The sequence below is a fragment of the Cyprinus carpio genome, chromosome B18, assembly GCF_018340385.1.
Source record: "Cyprinus carpio isolate SPL01 chromosome B18, ASM1834038v1, whole genome shotgun sequence".
Lineage (NCBI taxonomy): Eukaryota > Metazoa > Chordata > Actinopteri > Cypriniformes > Cyprinidae > Cyprinus > Cyprinus carpio.
Window position 1 is genome coordinate 53,330 of NC_056614.1, and position 24,370 is coordinate 77,699.

Below are 24,370 nucleotides of genomic sequence, written 5' to 3' on the forward strand. Positions count from 1 at the left end.
TTCCTGTTTTATGGAAGCAACAAAAAATTTCTATTCAGGGGCCCTGAGGACAGAGAGGATATTCAAGGTCCTTCTTAAGAAGGAGCGCTTGAAGACTTTTCTCCTCCTCCCTAGGACTCCAGGGGACCCTACACAAAAAAAAAGAAAAAAAACAAAATTATACCATTAGTGTCCAATTTCTCGTCAATGAGCAAACAATTAAACCGGGCAGCTAAGTCTAATTTTGAAAGGTTTTTCGAAAACACTCCTTATCTGCAGAAACACAAACAAATAGCTGCCTATAGGAGAAACACAAATTTAGCAGATATTCTAGTGAATAGTAAACTCAGACCTATGGCACCACAGACCAGAAAGTTAATCTGTAAATACTTTGATCAGAAAAAATGGGTATTCAATCGCTCAACTAAAACAAGTTTTTCAAGTCTCACAGCAACTCACTCCAATAACACATAACTGTATTTATTTGATTTATTGTGCAAAGTGTTCTAAACAATATGTAGGCCAGACACAAAAAATGCTTTAAGGACCAGAGTCTATCAGCACACACATAATATCAAAAATAAAATAGAAAAAAAGAAACGCAGACATGTGGTCCAGCACTTTCTACCCATGGCCTTGAGGCCTTCAGAGTGACTGGACTCCAGTCTGACCCGTTTTTGGTCGCTGTGTGATAGACTTAAATTTGAAAGATTATGGATCATGAGACTGGATACAAAATTTCCAAGGGGTCTAAATGAAACTTAGGAGATCCACCTGATTTCAACCTCAGCATAAAAACCAAACCAAAACCAACTCATCATACTAAAACCTAAACCTACCAGACTCGAGTTTGGACTGGAATCTTACACACCATCCTGGACAAACCTAAACTTAACCAGACCTAAGCTTAATGAAACTCAAACTTAACCAGACCCTAAACTTAGCAAATCTAAACAGCAGACCTAAGCTCAAACAGACCTGAATTTAACAGCCCTGGCCTCAGCAGCCATAAGCTTGACAGCCCTGGCCTCCAACTAGCTAGATAAGCCCTTAACAGTCCGGCTGCTGTGACCTCTCTTGGTCTTTGTGTGATTTGGGGGTGACCAATTAAGTGATGGACCGTGCACTGGCTTAGGTGGGACCCATAGGGTCCTAGTCTGAGGGAGAAATCCTCTTCTTTCCTAACCCAGCCTGAGCCTCCCTCTGAGCCCTCTCTTCTCCTGACCTCTAGTGGACACTCCAGCCGTACTGGCACTCTATGGGGGCATTTGCAATACGCTCTACTTTATCATTGAGCACTATGACTATTGATCTAAATAAATAGACATACGGTTTTTGAGAAGAAAATATATATATATACATATATATATATGTGTATATGTTTTTGAAGTATTGGTACATACTTCTGGGCATCAGAATTAGGTGGTATTAAATTAGGTCCTTTATAAGAAGCTTCATGGATAAATACAATATAAATATAAAAAACTTTTTTAAGAAGCATAAAGATATAATTATAAATAGTTCATGGGCACTAGAATATATGTTTCTCCAGGAGCAGGAGGGGTGATGAGTCTGGGAAAACCACTGAGAAACAGAATTGGATATATATTAACATACAAAAAATAATAGAAAAATTATATCATGAGGCACTAGAACATACAAAAAAAACAAAAAAAATAAAATACATATTTTGCGAGGCACTGGAATCGTTGTGAGGGTCATAGAGGATTGAAAAACATGATTTATAACCACTTAGAGCACACTTGGAGGATGTATAATAATTATTGAATAATTTAATATTTTTATAATATTTTTTTAATAATTTTTTTGATATATGCAGACTGAGGAGCTGCATTATTCCGTTGAAAAAAGCAACGTGCATCGTTCAAATTGAAAAATAACGGCAACTATGCACGGTTTGGATTGATAAGGCATCACGTGCTCTTTTGGTTTTGAATCCTTCGTTGACAACTCTTCAACCAGAAGCTCCTCAGGAGGTAGAGAGCAGTGAATCTTCCGAAAAAATGGAAGAGAATATCTCTGAAACAGATAAATGCAGAAAAGCAGAAAAAATCAGTAAATCATATAAATGCAGAAAAGCAAAGAAAAAATCAGTAAATCAGATAAATGCAGAAAAGCAGAAAAAATCAGTAAATCAGATGAAACCACTGTAGCTGACAATCAGGGTCAAAGGTCAACACATAAGCCATACATGCACCTAAGCACCAACAAAAAATTCAATGAGTGGAAATTAACACTCAAGGAAAAGCATGTGATTATCGGTGACTCTAATTTGGGCAGAATCCCCACTTTTGACATCCAAGATTTACAGATTGACAGCTTTCCAGGTGCTAAATTACAGCACGCTGCCAACTTGATAGAAAAAGCTACAGTAGGGACCAAGGTAGAAAAAATAGTCTTGGCATTTGGCTTGAATAACCGCACACAAAGACTACGTATTTCAGCCATGAGAGAGTGTGCTAGAGTGAGTCAGGTGACACAAGAAAAACTACCGGATGCCCAAGTGTGGATCCCCCTGATAAATATTCCTCAATCTCTCCCAGAAGGAGAAAAAATCTTTTTAGACGAACTGAACAATTACATAGAGGAAAATTATTCCTTCATCCCCCTTCTGCCAGAGGAGCAGTTTCAGGTGGAAAGAGACGGCCTACACTGGACTGCAGAGACAGCCCAGGAACATGTTAGAGCACTGGACACGATATTTAAACTTGTAGTGAGTGAACACCCGAGAAAGGGTGCACACAGGCTTGTTGTGAATCTTTCTAAGCATTTTAGTATCTCTCCCTCACAGTCATCCCTTCTCATGAAAGGCCTCACATTTATTCCATCTGTCCAAAAAATGAAAGATTTCAAACATCAGCTCAGATTAGATTTACAAAAATATCATAGAAGAATAAAATTAGAGGTTTTCTTTGAGGGCAAAAAGACTAAAAAACAAAGATTACCTTTTACGCACAACTCGGATTGGACTCCGGCCTTGAGCAGACTTCCCAAACAAGTAGGCCAGCTGATCACAGCTGATGAGTACGCCTTTAAGAATTTGAATTGGAACTTGAAACCAAGGCCCAACCTCCAGAGAGAGGAACTGAGAGCCTTGAACACTCTTAAAAACCTCAGGGAAATTGTTATTAAACCTGCTGACAAGGGAAATGCCATCGTCATCATGGACAGAGAGCAGTATGTCTGGGAGGGGGAGAGACAATTAAACATCAGTGACCACTATAAACCCTTAGAAAAACCCATTTATTTGGAAACCATGAAACAGATTAGAAAAATCTTAGAACAGATGTATGATAGGGGTATTATCAACTCAAAACAGAGGGAATATTTAAGTGGCAGTGGCACTCCTAGAATGAGAAGATTTTATTTATTACCGAAGATTCACAAGGAGCCCGAGAAATGGAGTATTCCACACGAGATTCCACCCGGCAGACCCATAGTGTCGGATTGTAACAGTGAAACTTATCAGACAGCTGAGTACATCGAGTATTTTCTCCACCCCATCTCTCAGAAACACCCGAGCTATTTGAAGGACACGTATGATTTCATCCAGAAAGTTAAAGACATCAGTGTTCCCAGTGGAGCCTTTTTATTCACCATAGATATTGATAGCTTATACACGAACATTGAAACCGAAGCAGGCCTCCAGGCAGTCCGGGAGTGCATGCTTCAATATCCAGACCCAAAAAGGCCTGATGACTATATTTTAAAATTATTAGATATTAACCTAAATAAAAATGACTTTGAATTTAATTCCAAATATTATTTGCAAGTAAAAGGTACAGCCATGGGCAAAAAATTTGCCCCTTCCTACGCAAACATTTTTATGGCTAAATGGGAACAATCGGCTCTGGATTCGTGCACAAAAAAACCTCTGTATTACTATAGATTTCTGGATGATATATGGGGAGTGTGGTCGTACTCCATGGATGATTTTAAAGATTTTGCAGAACACTTGAATGCCCATCAGAAATCTATAAAAAATTAAATATACGATTGACCTCACAGAGGTCAACTTCTTAGATGTGGTGTCATATAAGGGACAGAAATTCGAGAAACGGGACAACTGGACTTTAAGGTGTATTTCAAAGAAACGGACACACATTCCTTACTGCACAAACATAGCTTCCATCCTAAACATACATTCAAAGGAATAGTAAAATCTCAATTACTCAGATTTTACAGGATATGCTCAGAACATTCCTGTTTTATGGAAGCAACAAAAATTCTATTCAGGGCCCTGAGGGACAGAGGATATTCAAGGTCCTTCTTAAGAAGGGCCTTGAAGACTTTTCTCCTCCCTAGGACTCCAGGGGACCCTACACAAAAAGAAAAAAACAAAATTATACCATTAGTGTCCAATTTCTCGTCAATGAGCAAACAATTAAACCGGGCAGCTAAGTCTAATTTTGAAAGGTTTTTCGAAAACACTCCTTATCTGCAGAAACACAAACAAATAGCTGCCTATAGGAGAAACACAAATTTAGCAGATATTCTAGTGAATAGTAAACTCAGACCTATGGCACCACAGACCAGAAAGTTAATCTGTAAATACTTTGATCAGAAAAAATGGGTATTCAATCGTTCAACGAAACAAGTTTTTCAAGTCTCACAGCAACTCACTCCAATAACACATAACTGTATTTATTTGATTTATTGTGCAAAGTGTTCTAAACAATATGTAGGCCAGACAAAAAATGCTTTAAGGACCAGAGTCTATCAGCACACACATAATATCAATAAATAAAATAGAAAAACGCAGACATGTGGTCCAGCACTTTCTTACCCATGGCCTTGAGGCCTTCAGAGTGACTGGACTCCAGTCTGACCCGTTTTGGTCGCTGTGTGATAGACTTAAATTTGAAAGATTATGTATCATGAGACTGGATACAAAATTTCCAAGGGGTCTAAATGAAACTTAGGAGATCCACCTGATTTCAACCTCAGCAAAAAACCAAACCAAAACCAACTCATCATACTAAAACCTAAACCTACCAGACACTCCGGGATTTGGACTGGAATCTTACACACCCATCCTGGACAAACCTAAACTTAACCAGACCTAAACTTAACCAAACCTAAACTTAACCAGACCTAAACTTAACCAAATCTAAACTTAACCAGACCTAAACTCAAACAGACCTGAATTTAACAGCCCTGGCCTCAACAGCCCTAAACTTGACAGCCCTGGCCTCAATAGCCCTATGAATAGCCCTTAACAGTCCGGCTGCTGTGACCTCTCTTGGTCTTTGTGTGATTTGGGGGTGACCAGTGGAGTGATGGACCGTGCACAACCCAGATTGGGACCCATAGGGTCCTAGTCTGGGAAATCCTCTTATTTCCTAACCCAGCCTGAGCCTCCCTCTCTGAGCCCTCTCTTCTCCTGACCTCTAGTGGACACTCAGCCGTACTGTACTCTATGGGCATTTGCAATATGCTCTACTTTATCATTGAGCACTATGACTATTGATCTAAATAAATAGACATACGGTTTTTTGAAGAAAATATATATATATACATATATATATATGTGTGTATATTTTTTTTGAAGTATTGATGCATACTTCATGAGCATCAGAATTCGTGGTATTCGTGGATCCTTTATAAAAATACACATGGATAAATACAATATAAATATAAAAAACCTTTTTTTTAAAAAAGAAGCATAAAGATATAATTATAAATAGTTCATGGGCACTAGAATATATGTTTCTCAGGAACGGAGGGTGATGAGTGGGAAAACCACTGAGAAACAGAATTGGATATATATTAACATACAAAAAAATAATAAGAAAAATTATATCATGAGGCACTAGAACATACAAAAAAAAACAAAAAAATAAAATACATATTTTGCGAGGCACTGGAATCGTTGTGAGGGTCATAGAGGATTGAAAAACATGATTTATAACCACTTAGAGCACACTTGGAGGATGTATAATAATTATTGAATAATTTAATATTTTTATAATATTTTTTTAATAATTTTTTTGATATATGCAGACTGAGGAGCTGCATTATTCAAATTTGAAAAAGCAACGTGCATCGTTCAAATTGAAAAAATAACGGCAACATGCACGGTTTGGATTGATAAGGCATCACGTGCTCTTTTGGTTTGAATCCTGTATTGGTTTGAAAGGATTGGAGGATGACGTGTCGATGACGTCATCAGCTTACTCTGATATACCGGACGAAACGGAGCTGGAATCAGAAGGATTGTTTGACTGCTTGCAGTAACATCTCGGATAGTGATTAAGTAGCACGAATATTGTGATTCTCAAAGTACACAGTTAAAATAAATAGTTCAAGCCTGCCTGAAGAAGATACATCATAGTATCGAAACGTCGCGATATTGGCTTGAACACAAAGAATATATATATATAAAATATTTTTTTTGAATTTTTATTTTATTTTATTTTATTTCATTTCATTTCATTTCATTTCATTTCATTTCATTTCATTTGATGGTCATATATAATCACAGATTCAATATTGGTTCATTTCAGATTGTTCTCTTTTATAAAAAAAAAAAAAAAAAAAAAAAAAAAAAAAAAAAAAAACACAATAAAACCCCAAAAAAAGTTAAAAAAATACAAAAAGCCAAAAAAAATATAAAAAATCGAAAGAAAGACAAAAAAAACAATATACAATTGTGGATTTGATCGTTCATAAAATTAAGGATGGTATTCGTCTTTCAAGGCAAGAGTCGTTTCACGACCCCTCGGATGCGCTTGAGCCCCCATAAAAATAAAAGGGATTTCCCCCGACGGGGACGATTTAGGAGGGACGATTATTTTGTTGAGCGATCTCGTGACTTCCCGTACGAAGTCAACGGACACGAAGAATCATCCATAGGTTACAGTAACAGAGTACACAATGAAACTCGATCGGAGATTAATGCAAATCCCTTCTCTCGTCCGTCACGTGATCAACGCCCTTTAAATCAGGGGAGATTTAAACAGACACGAAAGAGAGTAACTTTTGGGGTTAATAGGATTATTTACCCCACAGAAGAGAATGGATTTATGGAGCAGAGAAACAGTAACACACGATATTTTCCTCATAACGGGGAGAAAAACGGGAGACGTGAATTTTCTGCACAAAGAAATGTACAGTTTGCACAAAATTATTCTCATCAGAAAAAAAGAATGGGGCAGAAAACTCATTCTAACACACAGAAAAAATCAAAATACTCTCCTGCTTCTCCCACATTTCGGAATGTGATCAAAAATATGTATCATCTGATCCGATCGGTCCATCACCTCAGTAACATCGACACACGTGTCGAGAATAATCAACCTGTCACTTTGAAGAGATTAACTGAATTACTGAAGAGCGTGATAAAACCCTTTGCCCCCACAATGTCCACAAAAGAAATGCTGGAGGGCAATGCAAGGAATTGGGCATTCACGACACAGTTGGTGTTACAGCAACACTATGAGGACATTATACAGCACACAGTAGGGATTTTACGAGGAGAAACACAGAGAACGGACTGGTTACATGCCTTTGAGATTGCTGTTAAATGGGCTATGCGAAATTTCGGCAAGAGGATCTCCCAGAGGGCAATTCAGCAGGCCGAAACTTTGGTCCTGACCGAATTGCGCTCTGGGACTCCCTCTGGGTCAAAAGGACCATCAGCTTCTGGGGCAGATAACAACAGAACATTTGCTCAGGTGGTCAGTGGTGTAACTCCAGCCCCAGTCCAGCAGGGGACAGAAATGATCAGTACAGAGGTGGTCAGACCTAAAACAGGGGTCACACATATCCAGGTACAAACATCACCCACTTTAATGTCAGGCTGGTCTCCCATGAGAAATGACTGGCTTTTGGGAGATGATTTTCCACCTTTGAGCCCCCCTATACAGGCCCCCGTACAGTCCCCTCGTGGAAAAAGAAAAGAGAAAAAAAAACACCTGACAGAGCAGAGCACAAAAAAAAACCATCAGTCGTTACAGAGCATTCTGAAAAAAATCTCCTAGTGGATTTTGAGGACGATGATGATGATGATGAGGATCAGTTGACTCCTGCACAGGGGAATAGACTGGAAGATTTGGATGAGATCACAAATCATCTGTCACAGGAACTTTTCTCTCCTCTTGCCCCTTCGGAAGCTGACGCCCCGAAGGCCACTGGCCTGCTTTCTTTGTTCCCCATGGTACCCAGTACAGTGCACACAGTAAATCCACTATTGGATACAACTGAGAGGGCCCAGATCCTCCAAAGCCCCTCTGTGTCACCAAATCTTTCAGACTTTGACCTCTCAGTAGTATATTCGTTGACAACTCTTCAACCAGAAGCTCCTCAGGAGGTAGAGAGCAGTGAATCTTCCGAAAAAATGGAAGAGAATATCTCTGAAACAGATAAATGCAGAAAAGCAGAAAAAATCAGTAAATCAGATAAATGCAGAAAAGCAGAAAAAATCAGTAAATCAGATAAATGCAGAAAAGCAGAAAAAATCAGTAAATCAGATGAAACCACTGTAGCTGACAATCAGGGTCAAAGGTCAACACATAAGCCATACATGCACCTAAGCACCAACAAAAAATTCAATGAGTGGAAATTAACACTCAAGGAAAAGCATGTGATTATCGGTGACTCTAATTTGGGCAGAATCCCCACTTTTGACATCCAAGATTTACAGATTGACAGCTTTCCAGGTGCTAAATTACAGCACGCTGCCAACTTGATAGAAAAAGCTACAGTAGGGACCAAGGTAGAAAAAATAGTCTTGGCATTTGGCTTGAATAACCGCACACAAAGACTACGTATTTCAGCCATGAGAGAGTGTGCTAGAGTGAGTCAGGTGACACAAGAAAAAACTACCGGATGCCCAAGTGTGGATCCCCCTGATAAATATTCCTCAATCTCTCCCAGAAGGAGAAAAAATCTTTTTAGACGAACTGAACAATTACATAGAGGAAAATTATTCCTTCATCCCCCTTCTGCCAGAGGAGCAGTTTCAGGTGGAAAGAGACGGCCTACACTGGACTGCAGAGACAGCCAGGAACATGTTAGAGCACTGGACACGATATTTAAACTTGTAGTGAGTGAACACCCGAGAAAGGGTGCACACAGGCTTGTTGTGAATCTTTCTAAGCATTTTAGTATCTCTCCCTCACAGTCATCCCTTCTCATGAAAGGCCTCACATTTATTCCATCTGTCCAAAAAATGAAAGATTTCAAACATCAGCTCAGATTAGATTTACAAAAATATCATAGAAGAATAAAATTAGAGGTTTTCTTTGAGGGCAAAAAGACTAAAAAAAACAAAGATTACCTTTTACGCACAACTCGGATTGGACTCCGGCCTTGAGCAGACTTCCCAAACAAGTAGGCCAGCTGATCACAGCTGATGAGTACGCCTTTAAGAATTTGAATTGGAACTTGAAACCAAGGCCCAACCTCCAGAGAGAGGAACTGAGAGCCTTGAACACTCTTAAAAACCTCAGGGAAATTGTTATTAAACCTGCTGACAAGGGAAATGCCATCGTCATCATGGACAGAGAGCAGTATGTCTGGGAGGGGGAGAGACAATTAAACATCAGTGACCACTATAAACCCTTAGAAAAACCCATTTATTTGGAAACCATGAAACAGATTAGAAAAATCTTAGAACAGATGTATGATAGGGGTATTATCAACTCAAAACAGAGGGAATATTTAAGTGGCAGTGGCACTCCTAGAATGAGAAGATTTTATTTATTACCGAAGATTCACAAGGAGCCCGAGAAATGGAGTATTCCACACGAGATTCCACCCGGCAGACCCATAGTGTCTGATTGTAACAGTGAAACTTATCAGACAGCTGAGTACATCGAGTATTTTCTCAACCCCATCTCTCAGAAACACCCGAGCTATTTGAAGGACACGTATGATTTCATCCAGAAAGTTAAAGACATCAGTGTTCCCAGTGGAGCCTTTTTATTCACCATAGATATTGATAGCTTATACACGAACATTGAAACCGAAGCAGGCCTCCAGGCAGTCCGGGAGTGCATGCTTCAATATCCAGACCCAAAAAGGCCTGATGACTATATTTTAAAATTATTAGATATTAACCTAAATAAAAATGACTTTGAATTTAATTCCAAATATTATTTGCAAGTAAAAGGTACAGCCATGGGCAAAAAATTTGCCCCTTCCTACGCAAACATTTTTATGGCTAAATGGGAACAATCGGCTCTGGATTCGTGCACAAAAAAACCTCTGTATTACTATAGATTTCTGGATGATATATGGGGAGTGTGGTCGTACTCCATGGATGATTTTAAAGATTTTGCAGAACACTTGAATGCCCATCAGAAATCTATAAAAATTAAATATACGATTGACCTCACAGAGGTCAACTTCTTAGATGTGGTGTCATATAAGGGACAGAAATTCGAGAATACGGGACAACTGGACTTTAAGGTGTATTTCAAAGAAACGGACACACATTCCTTACTGCACAAACATAGCTTCCATCCTAAACATACATTCAAAGGAATAGTAAAATCTCAATTACTCAGATTTTACAGGATATGCTCAGAACATTCCTGTTTTATGGAAGCAACAAAAATTCTATTCAGGGCCCTGAGGGACAGAGGATATTCAAGGTCCTTCTTAAGAAGGGCCTTGAAGACTTTTCTCCTCCCTAGGACTCCAGGGGACCCTACACAAAAAGAAAAAAAACAAAATTATACCATTAGTGTCCAATTTCTCGTCAATGAGCAAACGATTAAACCGGGCAGCTAAGTCTAATTTTGAAAGGTTTTTCGAAAACACTCCTTATCTGCAGAAACACAAACAAATAGCTGCCTATAGTGAGAAACACAAATTTAGAAGATATTCTAGTGAATAGTAAACTCAGACCTATGGCACCACAGACCAGAAAGTTAATCTGTAAATACTTTGATCAGAAAAAATGGGTATTCAATCGTTCAACGAAACAAGTTTTTCAAGTCTCACAGCAACTCACTCCAATAACACATAACTGTATTTATTTGATTTATTGTGCAAAGTGTTCTAAACAATATGTAGGCCAGACAAAAAATGCTTTAAGGACCAGAGTCTATCAGCACACACATAATATCAAAAATAAAATAGAAAAACGCAGACATGTGGTCCAGCACTTTCTTACCCATGGCCTTGAGGCCTTCAGAGTGACTGGACTCCAGTCTGACCCGTTTTGGTCGCTGTGTGATAGACTTAAATTTGAAAGATTATGGATCATGAGACTGGATACAAAATTTCCAAGGGGTCTAAATGAAACTTAGGAGATCCACCTGATTTCAACCTCAGCAATAAAACAAAACCAAAACCAACTCATCATACTAAAACCTAAACCTACCAGACACTCCGGGATTTGGACTGGAATCTTACACACCCATCCTGGACAAACCTAAACTTAACCAGACCTAAATTTAACCAAACCTAAACTTAACCAGACCTAAACTGAAACCTCAACTAGGGGGGCTGGAATGCGAAACTCAACCCTAGCCCTAGAGAACTGGGAAAACTCAAGGTAAGTGATCAATGCTATATCTCGGCACCTGGTGGAGCTTAGAGTGATGAAACCAAAGTGCAATCGACTGGGCATCATCCAATTAGTATACACACCAAATTTCAGCTCTTTAGGTACAACAGAACTGAACGATCAATACCATATCTCAGCACCTGGTGGCGCTAGAGCAAAGAAACCAAGGCCAATCTACTGGGGGGGCCCCAAGGAGTATAATAAACCAAGTTTGAGCACTCTAGCACGTAAGGGTCACGAGATATGGGGGGGTCGACCACTTCATAAGTGACCACTCTTCGCATTTATCTATATAACCTAACCCTAACTCTCTAACCCTAACCCTCCATTAGGAGTATAAGAAGGACAGTGCATTTGCCGATGTTGAGCTATGTTTCAGCTTCTGGATCTCATTCGTTCCTAACCCTAACCCTAACCCTAAATCGTGGAGCAATATCAGAAAGGAGTTTCTCAGAGAAAAATTGCAAAGACTTTGAAGTTATCATCATCTACAATGCATAATATCATCCAAAGATTCAGAGAATCTGGAACAATCTCTGTGCGTAAATGTCAAGGCCGGAAAACCATTTCTGGATGCCCGTGATCTTCGGGCCCTTAGACGGCACTGCATCACTTACAGGAATGCTACTGTAATGGAAATCACAACATGGGCTCAGGAATACTTCCAGAAAACATTGTCAGTGAACACAATCCATCGTGCCATTCGCCGTTGCCGGCTAAAACTTTATATCTCTAGAGTCTCTGAAACTAAATGGACTGTGGCAAAGTGGAAAACTGTTCTGTGGTCAGACGAATCAAAATTAGAAGTTCTTTTTGGAAAACTGGGAACGCCATGTCCATCCGGACTAAAGAGGCCAAGGACAACCCAAGTTGTTATCAGCGCTCAGTTCAGAAGCCTGCATCTCTGATGGTATGGGGTTGCATGACGGCGTGTTGGCATGGGCAGCTTACAAATCTGGAAAGGCACCATCAATGCTGAAAGGTATATCCAAGTTCTAGAACAACATATGCTCCCATCCAGACGTCGTCTCTTTCACTGAAGACATTGCATTTTCCAACATGACAATGCCAGACCACATACTGTTACAACATCATGGCTGCGTAGAAGAAGGATCCGGGTACTGAAATGGCCAGCCTGCAGTCCAGATCTTTCACCCATAGAAAACATTTGGCGCATCATAAGGAGGAAGATGCGACAAAGAAGACCTAAGACAGTTGAGCAACTAGAAGCCTGTATTAGACAAGAATGGTACAACATTCCTATTCCTAAACTTGAGCAACTGTGTCCTCCTTCATTCCCCAGACGTTTTGCAGACTGTTATAAAAAGAAGAGGGGATGCCATACAGTGATAAACATGGCCTTGTCCGGACTTTTTTGAGATGTGTTAATGCCATGAAATTTAAAATCAACTTATTTTTCCCTTAAAATGATACATTTTCTCAGTTTAAAACATTTGATATGTCATCTATGTTGTATTCTGAATAAAATATTGAAATTTGAAACTTCCACATCATGCATTCTGTTTTTATTCACAATTTGTACAGTGTTTCTAAACTTTTTTGGAATTGGGTTTGTGTATATATATATATATATATATATATATATATATATATATATATTTTATATATTTTTTTTTTTTTTACAACAGACCCTGGTTACTTACTGTCCGCTTTCATGATATCATAAGGAAAAAGAGAAGCGTTCACATTATGATAAACATCATTATTTTTTATTTTTTTATTGTGTTTGTTGGAAATGAGTGTGGGTGAATGAATGAGAGGTTTTTCTTTTTTTTTTTTTATGTTGTTTTTTTTTTTTTTTTCTTGTAAATAAAAAAAAAAAAAAAAAAAAACGGGAAAAAAGCCTATTATTATGAATTTTATCAATTTATTATAGTTGCTTAAAAATAAAAGATTAGAAGAGCAGGAGTAGATGTTTCTTGATGCTACCTAAAACTTGTTAATAACTGTAAAGGCATGAAGTATGTCTTCCTACAATATGTGCTTTTTACGTGATTCAAGGATATATAAAGAAACATCATAATGGTGGTTAAGAAGAAAAGATCATTTTGATTAGTCACAAATAAACTGCTCTACAAAGTTCTCTAATGTGTCATAACAGCTCAAGGGAGACGCATGGGCACAAGCAATGACACAGCAACTATCCAGAATGCACCTGTATCCAGAGCTGAAACAGAGAAGAGCAAAGATATTGTCATATGTGTTGTGTCACAGAAATGTGCACAATGGCAATGTTAGTTTTAAAATACTCACGGCGAGAGGCAGAAGCTGTTGTGGCCTGGCTGGTGGAAGGCTGAGCGACTGGAGTAGCAGATTGCGGTTTAGCCACTGTAGTGCTGGTTTCTGTGACTTTAATGAGGGAAACGGGCCCTGATCGCACAGTGTAGCTGCGGGTCAGAATGCTGTCTACTATGGTCGGGTCCGGCGTTCCCGTACAGGGATCAGAACATCTGTCAGTTTGTTTTGTGGTAATACAGAGGTGCACTACACACTCAACATACATCTAGAGAAACAACACAATAGGTTTTAACAACAGACATGCAGGAAGGATTCACCTTCACACACAACAGACATAAAGAGCTTTTAGACCTACATAAAAACACAGATAATGAAACATACCGTGTCTCCCTTTATTCCCAGAGAACCGAGATATAAGCGGAAAATCCGAACTGTTGAAGTTGATGTCAGGATCTCCAAGGTTCCATTTCCAGATACACAGCTGAAAAACAGAGCCATGTGACTGATGAATTCAGATTAATGAAAGAGGATGTGTGACAAAAAAAAACATGGAGTACATGAAGCACGAGGAAAGGTGCTGAATCATCTTAATTTGAGATTCCCCCCATTATATCACATAAATGACTATTAGTAATAATCAGAAGTGCCATTTTGCTTTTTTACTATTATTACATGTAGCACAGAAGTCTCTGCGATACAGTCATGTATTTATGGCAGTGCAGAGAGATTAAGAATGAACATGCTATCAGGGTAAGTCAATGTAAATGAGATTCAGGGGAAACATCATCAAAAAACACATCTATTTCCCCTCAACAAGCCACATTTACATTAATAGTCATGTCAAGGATGAGGTTGATGAGTGTTCTGCTGCTGCATTGCTGGGCTGTTGTGGGTTTCCAGGGTGCTGATATGCAGCCACAAATGGTTTCTGAGGGTGATTGCATACAGTACCAAAAATCTCCCTTCTTTTGAACACTTGTTCAAATAACTAGTGAAAGAAAGTAAATATATATAAAATAAAAAAAATAAAAAATTATTGAAAGTAAAGTGACGTTTGGCCAAGTATGGTGACCCGTACTCGGAATTTGTGCTCTGCATTTAACCTATCCAAGTGCACACACTCAGTAGTGTACATACACACCCGGAGCAGATGGGGGTTCAATTCTTACTCAAGGGTTTTAGCTCAATCATGGGATTGAAGGTGGAAGAGAGCGCTGTTTTTTCACTCCCCCCACCTACAATCCCTGCAGGACCTGAGACTCGAACCCACAACCTTCAGATTACAAATCAGATTCTCTAACAATTAGGCCATGAGTGACCCGATAACTAACGCTAACTATTAGCAGAAACAGTAGAAACAGTTTTTATTTTGACTGTTGTTGCTACTAACCCCTGGTTCAGCAGAGGCCTTGTGCTTGTAAAGTCTTCTGTTTCTGACTCCACACAGCGGCCCACCATGAGCTCAGCACGAGCCAAAGAGCAGTTGGAGAACACATGCAGGTCCAGCATGTCCACCCGGTCTGCAGCGCGTAGCTCTCGAGCCGCACGCACTGGCGGTGAACTGCGCAAATCTGATAGACGAGTCTTGCTGGCCATAGGACCCTTTCCGGGAAGATGGAACTCCAGCCAGAAGGACACGGCACCAAACGTCTTCACTTCTTCAGGAATGGAGATTTTAAAAGCCGGACCTTTAGCTTGTTGACCAGGAATCCGGCAGGCAAGCGGCAGGATGAGAGTGGGCACGCGGCTTATAGTGGAGTTAGGATTGATGCTGCGTAAAGTGTTGGTGTACAGCAATTCTGATCCTAAATGCTGGATAATATCAAAGAACAGATAACAAATGAAATTAAAATGAAAATAAAAGAAGCAGCAGCATTCTCACCTCATGCTGTTTAAGGACTTTCTTCTTTAGCCCTCATTCTCTTTGTAGATAACATTTTTTCCATGTGAGATTAATTTATTATTAATTAAATTTATTAATGTATCTATCAAGTGAGAAGGTTTCATACCATCCTCTTGGTTCCGCAGCCCGTCAGAGAGAAGGTGGCGGTGACATGGGTCGAGTTATAAAACACTGGACAGGTCGGATCATTCAGCTGGAGAGCAGAGAAATGCAGGTTCTCCAGGAAGGAAATGGGCAGCACTAGAGACATCTGAAGCTCGCGCTCCTTACATTTCAACTCTGACAGGAAAATTTGCATGAAAATATCTTTACATTTGAACGAAATAAGGGTGAGACAAACTTATGATGAGTGAGACTTCTGAAGACAGTCATGCGCTTTAACTAATCATGATGTTTTGAAACAACAGACACCGGTAGAATTGCTAGTGTTTTAGGTTTTTGGTGTCATGGTTTTATAAAACTTTAGTTTTTTTGATTCTCTCCAAATAAAATACTGCATTTTTAGATCAGAAAGAAAACTGTGCAAAAGAATAAAGATAAAATCAATCAAATACTTTTGGATTGTAATGGTGACTATAGTTGGTTAAATATATACAAGGAACACAAAACAAAGTATGATTCAGAATGCAAACAGACGTAAGAAAATCGTCAATTTACTACACTAACAGTTGAAAGTTTAATCTGTCGGGGAGATTTCAAAATATTAATTTTATACTTCTTACAAATGAATAAAAATCAAAAACAGACAACATCTCTAGTGTGATAAATCGCTGCTGACACTAGGTAGCGCTATCGTTCAGCAGGATAGTGCATCAGAGTATGTTTTGGTTGTTTTTTTTTTGCTCTGTTCTGGTGTGTGAGTTTAGTGTCCATGTGCTCTGTAATATAGCTTTAGTTTGTTTCTGATTTCATTACAGATGCCTGTCACTGTTATGTACAGTAATGAGGAAAACTGCAACATCTGAGGCTTACAGTATCTGCAAAACCATTCTGCACATCAAGCAGTACAGGCTGAAATTGCAGAAGTGTAAAACTTAGGTTTAATGATTTACAACAAAACCAACTAATGGAATTATTACCTGTTCCAGTCGGCAAAGGGTCTGTTTGTGCTGAAAGAGAGCGAAACTACATGAAACAAAGATTACAGGCATTTGATCTCCCATCACCAGTTTTTTAAATACTAACAGGAAAATGTGAGTAAAACAATCTTACTTTGCTGAAGCCATATGCACCTGATGTTAGACTGCAGGCTGTGAAACAAACATTAAAGAGTTTAACTGAGCTGTCAGTTGTAAATTTGTTTTATGAAGAATACGAGTTAATTGCTGAGTACCTTGGAGTATTAGCAGCGAAACAAACAGACAGCAGATGGGTGAACTGATTCGGACCTCGGACCCAGGACAGCGTGACGGAGCTGTAGAAGCTCTGGCCAATTTCCATTGATGATATGAAGAGGCCCGGCGGACCAGTCACAGCAATTTCAGACACACTGCATGGAGAAATGACCAGGGATTTCAACATTTTTTGTTTATTCTGAACAGAGCGAACTGATCCGAGTAAAAGGGATTAAGAATTCATTTTTGCACACTAAGTTTACTGAGCACTGAAGTTAAGTAATTCGGGTCAGATCAGGTTGAGGATGGATAAGAACCTGACAGTTCCTCTAGGTTGCATCCAGTCTTCTTCAAAATGTCTGGGCAGGGGCGATTCTAGGATTTATTTTAATGGGGTGGCACAGGGGGGACCAAGAACCAGTCATGGGGGTCCCATGGGAAAAATCATGTGCCCCAACACAAGTGTCTGGACAACACATCTCTCTTTTTAAAAATAAAAACCATTGAACCGACAATAATAACTTTTATTGTCCAAACAGACTGTGTGTGTGTGTGCGTGCATGCATGCCAGGTTCAGGGCTGCTAATTTGATGGCCAACTTGGCCCTGCCTGGTGGATTAGCTCTGACCTGTACTGTACTGCATCTACCTGTCTCTGACATGGTTTCTTCTTGAAAAAACCTCAAATGTATTGCTGCTGTGCCTGACTCTGTCCCCTTTTCCTTTTTTTTTTCCCCACAAAATTCTGTCTAAAAATAAACAAACCTCTAACTTAATCATCAATATTACACACATAGCATATTTAATAGCCATATTCTCATCTGATTAGAGACAAAATCATTTAAATATGAAGCTGTTCTTGGACATAGCAAAAAAAAAAAAAATATGAGACTATCACGCAAAAACATTTGTTTATTCAGTACAAACAGGTGTTTACTATTCTACATCTTAAAATTCCAAGTGTGTGAATGCTAACATTTGTAAAACTCCACATTTTAGCATTTACCACAGTACTGCAGACTATATGGGAAAGTGATTGTGCCTTTAATCTTTGAAACAACAGGAAGAAATGTAGCATAATGATTTCTATTTTAAGTGGTGCTGGTGCATCGCGGCTGAACAACACATATATACATATATATGAGGCCTATATTTATAATTTATAATCTAATACTTGAACAGACAATGAACAGAGTTGTGGTCTGCAGCCAGCAAAATCGCTCTTCTCCTGTTTGAGCTGTGAAATTGACAGCACACTAATCCAGTGGCGTTGTACGGGAAATATATGGCAGTGAACCAGACAGTGAGAAGATGTGTGCTACACTGCCGATCAGTGTATGACATCAGCGTGTGAGATTTCAAATGCACCCGAATTGCTCCCGCACCGCAGATGTTATACTCTGATCAGTCTGCGCTGTTGGGGAGCTCAAGGGGGGCCAAGCTAATTTTGTGGGGGGCCGGTGCCACCCATCCAGACACGTCCCTGCATCTGGGTGAACTTAAGTATCATAAATTAACATGCCATTAATTTCTAGATAAAAAATGTAATTTGATTACCTTAATCTGAACATGAAACAGTACAAAAGTCAAGTATGATTGTCCAAATATAACTGTCCTGTGCTGTCAGCTTACCTCTGTACTCTTGAGTCCACTGTAATGTTGACATGGACCTCCTCAAAGGGCAGTACGTGGATTACAGCGCCTCCTGCTGGACTGACGCCTGTGAACTCCGGCACAACTGAGCAGCCAGCTCCGCTTTCAACTGCAATTGATCATTGCACACCGTTAAGCTGCCTACAAATGTGCATGACACAGTCCTGTCTTATTTATCTTCTTATATGTTTAAATATATGAATCTAACGCTTTTATATTTTACATTTATGTATTTAGTCTCATTCAGTCTCACTTTAGTCTCACATGACACAAAAAACCTACAAATACACAGACTACACACTATTGAGATCCATTCAAAAACAGTGTTAGAAAAGTGTATGTCTATTACAGTATAACATAAATACAGGAGTGCAGATACAGTGAAATGCAACAATAAGCTTTAAGGTTTATTTATATTACACTGATATAAAATAGTTTTTACAGTAGATAAAAACACTAGAAAAGATAAGTTGATATATAAACAAATAGAATATTAACTCACTATGCAACACAACACCATATAATGTCAATTGTTAAATCCAGCATCCTCTGCCAGATTGCATTACAGTATTGGTAATGACCTTTTTTGCCGTACTAGAGCAGTTTCTTACTATTCTGACAAAACACTCTCTATCTCTCCTAGACAGTCATCCAACAATAACACAGTACATGTAAGAAGTACAAATCAGTTTATCAGTTACGAGTTTGTGGGTGTATGATGTGCTAAAGTACTTACTGAACATAGAACAGTAACATTTCTCTCATTTAAAGTGTGTAGGGTATTTCTACTGAATGTGTAATTATCGTAAAATCCCTGTGGATGAGCCTGTAGGCCAGCTTCCCTCATGTTCATTACTGCACAAGAACATGGTCAACTATAGTGCTTTGCATTTCATCAAAAACAAATAACCTTTGACCCTTTCCCCTTTCTTTGTCTCCCACCTCTAGGATTAATTTTCCAGAGATGAATGCTTGCTCTTTAAGTTCATATCGTGACACATGAGGTAATCGTGTCTTTGTTTCTAGAACTGAATGAATGTTTGGGAGATTGGGCCAAATTAATCATACATAGTATGTCAGCAATCGAGAGAAACTGTGATCTTAAGGCTCTAATGCAAGTGTTCAGCAAACATGGGAACATCTTCAGTACTGCTGAATGAAGCTGGTTGAGAGAATCTTGTGAGAAAATTCTAAGATCATTTTTATTTGATTTGTTTAAACATTATCTCTACATAATTCCTATATTTCAGATGGGTTATAGAAGCACCAGAATTATTTCATACCTATATAACTTTATTACTAAATGTTACTATGTTACTAACTATTATGAAATATATGACCGATAGAATGTATATTTGATGTAGTTTCGTCCATTTCAGATTTTCAGTAGTCATATTGTTGAATGTTTTTTTTTTCAGCTTCAAACAAGAGTAATTCATAAGTTCATTGTGAATATTGAGATGAAATGCTGACCTGTTATTAGGAGATGCAGAGGTACAGTGGAGAACGGCTCGGCCTCTCTGTCAGATGAAGGAAAATCCTCCACCATGATCAGAACTGAATACTGACCCAAACCAGCTCTACCTTCATACAGCAGTGTACATGTCTCCTTTCAGATTAAACACAAGCATTTTTGTAAGAAACCACATAATTTTAAAATATTGAATGTACTGAAAGAAATTATGTTACTATTTGATTGAAACAAATGCAAATATAGGTAAAGTAAAGATGGCTGACTTCATTAAGCTGCAGAAATTCACCAAGTTCAGTCTTCTTATAACGGCAGCGAATCTCATCTCCATCCAAATCCATCACATTCACCGGAATTTCTTGAGGACAAGCAGCTTGTAACCTGACACAAGAGAAGCACAGGTTTCAGACATATAGTATGTTTTCTGTCAGTATTTCTGGGCATGTGAAGAGCTGTTCACCTGACTGGAGGAGGAAGAGCCACAAATGGAGGCTGGTTAACACGGTTAGTGTCGGCTCTGACAGACAGATCTGCTCGTGAATCCAGTGTCACGGCTCTGTCAGATCTGAAGGGAGTGAACGCAGTGTGAGATTTCAGTCGCTCCACAGGTGATTGACTCGGACAGAGTGTGTGATCACTCACCTGAGCTGAAGAGCAGATGTGTGGTGTTCAGGGATGTTCTTCTGCCACTGATGAAGACACCAGCCGGGTGACGGTAAAGCCCCTGTCAGAGGAGAGGAGCTGAGCTGATCCACGCAGTCTCCTCCGTTACACAGCTCATTCAGAGCTGGACAGGGCAAATTGGACACCACGCTGTAATGAGCCCTGACCTGCAGCACACAGCCACCAGATTTTAACACTATAAAGCCCTGCCTGTGGCTCTTTATCCCTCGTTTGGCCTGTGAGTGATAGTTCAGTTCTTTGTCTGTTCTTGTCTATATATTTATATATATATATATATATATATATATATATATATATATATATATATATATATATATATATATACTACTTGCAAATTATACTTTACTAAAACAAAGACTTTATACACACACACACACACACACACACACATTTATACACACACACACACTATATATATATATGTGTGTGTGTGTGTGTGTGTCTTTGTTTTAGTAAAGTATAATTTGCAAGTAGTTTAAGCCTCAACTATCTCTTTCTTCACAACACACCGTGCCATACAGAAGCTGCATCAAAAGAAGTGAATAGTAAAATATAAAATTATGTTTTTAAATTAAGTCATTAATGCATCCCATTTGTTCTGATACATTCAGGAATGAAACAAATGTGTTTGTGCTCAAACAAAATTGATTTGTTCAAAAACAAGGATTCATGTAGTTATGAAACACTGTTGTGTCACTTTAAAAACAATATTGTGACTTCCTACTCATTTGACTGATGTATAAAATCATTTTCACGTTTGCAATTTTGCAGATATTTGGGGAAACAGCACTCTTGCTCATGTCATACTGTTTAACTATATCATATGATATAAATATAAGACACAAACTCACCCATGGGAATATCTTAAATTCTTGGGTAATTTCTAACTAAATTCTCATAAGCTTCATCACCCAATGCTTTTAAAGTGTGTAAAATGCTCATGTCTACCCTCATGTCATTAAAACAATCACTATATCTTGATATTAAAAATCTTGAATCTTGATATTATTATAGACGATACAGATGAACAATAAAGAGGGGAAATAAATGAGGCCTGAATCAGAGGCTTTAAATCAAGACACATGGGAAAAGATGCTTCTTTATATACAGAACAGAGAAAGCAATATTGCGATTGTAGTTGAGATGAGTCTCACCGGCTGCGATCTGTCCTGGTCAAACAGCTCAATGTTAACAGCTGCGCCCAAAATGGATCCGGCAGTGATTCGGACCAACGGCAGCAAACCAACGGCCAGAACCCAAACACTGCAGCTCAGATCCAGCTTCATCACGGCCGTGCTCAGGCTAATCCAGACCAAGACAAACAGAAAATATACTTCACATTTCCTTCTGCTGGCAGTAATATATTCAAAGTGTTAACCATCAAGAATAATCTAAACGGCATCTTTGTTAACTTAAACTCCTAATTCAGTTTTTATTGTGATTTCAATAAACAAGTAAACATTTTTTTTTCTTATCAATCTTCAGATTTTACAATACCTTGTTCAAGTATGTTAAAGCTTGCTTTAGCAGTTTAACAGTCGATTAAGACGTATCTCAATGTCATGATTGTGAAAGAATTAGAAACACTGACCTCCTGATGTCTGTCGGCCTTCAGAATGCTTTCCCTTCACTCTTATTATCACTGGTTTGTCAGTAACTTGGATATTTTGGATAGATTAGAGAATGTCCCGAACTCCTGAACATCTTGTTTCCTAGCATCAATGTGAAAGTAGAATGTTGTAAAAGAGGACACCAAACTGGCTTGGCGAGATTTAAGGCATTTATGTCTTTTGTTAAGCGTTACGTCAAGGAGTATGAATGCCAGGAACAGACCGTGTGTCGAGAAGCTCAACAAAGGAAAAAAACAAAACAATCCTGTTTCCTCTTTGAATCTTGTAGACAGACACAAAACTCACACCTGCTAATGGCCAGTAAACTGAGAAAATGTACGTGCTACAAACATTAAGCAGTTATGAAACTGAATTCTGTGATTGAGCTCTTAATTCTTCACACGTCGGTGAAGATCAAAGGTCATATGAGCTCCGTGTGCTCATGTTTCACAAAAACTGCTCCTGTCACATGAAGACACGCCCTCATATTCTCATAAGTACACGAGCTAAACAGCTTTCCACTGAGATGCTGGAAGGCACCCTCTGTAGTTAATGATATATTTGTTTTTAACTTCAGGAGGATGTGATGTCAATTCCACAATTATAGTAGTGGTAGTGATTTAATTAGTACTTAAAGAAGCAACGGGTTAATTGGATTTTATAAGTTTAAACTGAAAAATATCGCTGTTTTATAAGAGAACTCACAGACAACTCTGACAGCATTTTAATGAACCCAAGACTGTAATGGGTTTGATATCAAGGCACATGAAAGTATGAGGTTTTCTCCAAAGTCTGTCGTGTCGGATGTTGAGCTGCTTCACTGCTCTCATGTCTCATCTTCACTGTTGCCAAGTCCCCTTATTATACGCAACTCTGGGCTTCTTTTTTTTTTTAAGTTGCGTGAAAAAAATCCTGGATGCGGGTTGTGGTTTTTTCAGCTAATTTAAAAAAAAAGATATGGTTACTTGTTAGGAAAATCTGACAAGCAACTTTTTTTCTTTACATTTATGTTCACCATTTCCTGTGGTTCTTTGACACTTTGTCTGCTCTCAGCTATTAACCAATCAGTGCATTAATAAAAACATTCAGCCCCCTCCTTCCCCACCTCCTCCGTGGAGTAAAATCAGCTTCATGGTGCTGACAAAGCAAGATTGGACTGGGTTGGTTTTGTCAACTCAGAACTAATCCAGTAACCCTGAGTTTGTTCAGCCACCATCAGGGTACAGGCTCCTGCTCCAGCAAATCAGGTCCTTCAGTCTTGTGAGAAAACTACATGGTTTGCGTGTTGGAACTAAACTCTGCAGAGCTGCGGCCCTCCAAGAACTGAGTTTGACACCACTGGTTTATAGCCTTTTCTAACAGCATCAGGAATTATTAAACATAATTTTGATGGTGGATTGTAATCCAAAAAGGATTGCATTTATAAAAAAAAGTTACTGAAATTAGATTATAGTTCAGTTTTAAATGTGCAGCTGATTACAGATAGACGATGGAATTACACAGTTTGCATTTTAAAGAGAACCAGTATTAAGAAAGAATAATTTGCTTTTTGGGTTAAAAGAATTTCTTTAGATGAAATTCAAATTGTATGACAATTAGAGATTAGCGTGTACAGAAATTTAAATCTACACAACCACACACATAATACACAAACTCAAAACATTAGATTCATCCGCGCTGCAAATAAGTGCAATTGCAGGTTTTCAAACAGAGATGGCGACAAAGAGGCAAAATGGACTGCAGATTTAAACTGAAAATAATATATACTATTAACGTGTTAATTTTAAAAGCCATAAATAAAAATACAAAAACAAAACAAAAAACTTATTAGCACACAATGAGCTAGCAATACATATATCTTACATTGTTAAGCCTTGTAAATATAATAGTATTAAAACTATTGCAATTTCAAGGCCAAAGGCGAAGGAACTCTGATTTT

The 24,370-nt window shown here is 38.6% G+C and overlaps 1 protein-coding gene across 1 annotated transcript; it reads right to left on the reverse strand.

Moving 5' to 3' along the window:
- Window positions 1-13,355: 13,355 nt before the first annotated feature.
- On the reverse strand, window positions 13,356-22,886 carry LOC109068900. Its single transcript, XM_019085616.2, has 15 exons — window positions 22,413-22,886; window positions 21,976-22,123; window positions 20,780-20,967; window positions 20,598-20,702; window positions 20,404-20,518; window positions 20,140-20,275; window positions 18,646-18,775; window positions 17,014-17,169; window positions 16,893-16,930; window positions 16,760-16,789; window positions 15,787-15,959; window positions 15,168-15,589; window positions 14,159-14,258; window positions 13,793-14,042; window positions 13,356-13,706 (listed from the first exon to the last, which is right to left on the reverse strand). Exons 2-15 carry the CDS (start codon window positions 22,105-22,107, stop codon window positions 13,642-13,644), a joined length of 2,040 nt encoding a protein of 679 aa, XP_018941161.2. The 5' UTR covers window positions 22,108-22,123; window positions 22,413-22,886; the 3' UTR covers window positions 13,356-13,641.
- Between the last annotated feature and the right edge of the window lie 1,484 nt (window positions 22,887-24,370).

What these genes read in the sequence shown, in the direction of transcription:
- LOC109068900 (XM_019085616.2), bottom strand. Translation starts at nt 22,107, where the DNA reads ATGAAGCTGGATCTGAGCTGCAGTGTTTGGGTTCTGGCCGTTGGTTTG. An exon ending in ACATCTGCTCTTCAGCTCAG is followed by an intron (nt 20,703 to 20,779) that starts GTGAGTGATCAC and finishes CACTCCCTTCAG; the next exon opens with ATCTGACAGAGCCGTGACAC. An exon ending in TCTGCATCTCCTAATAACAG is followed by an intron (nt 18,776 to 20,139) that starts GTCAGCATTTCA and finishes GATCAATTGCAG; the next exon opens with TTGAAAGCGGAGCTGGCTGC.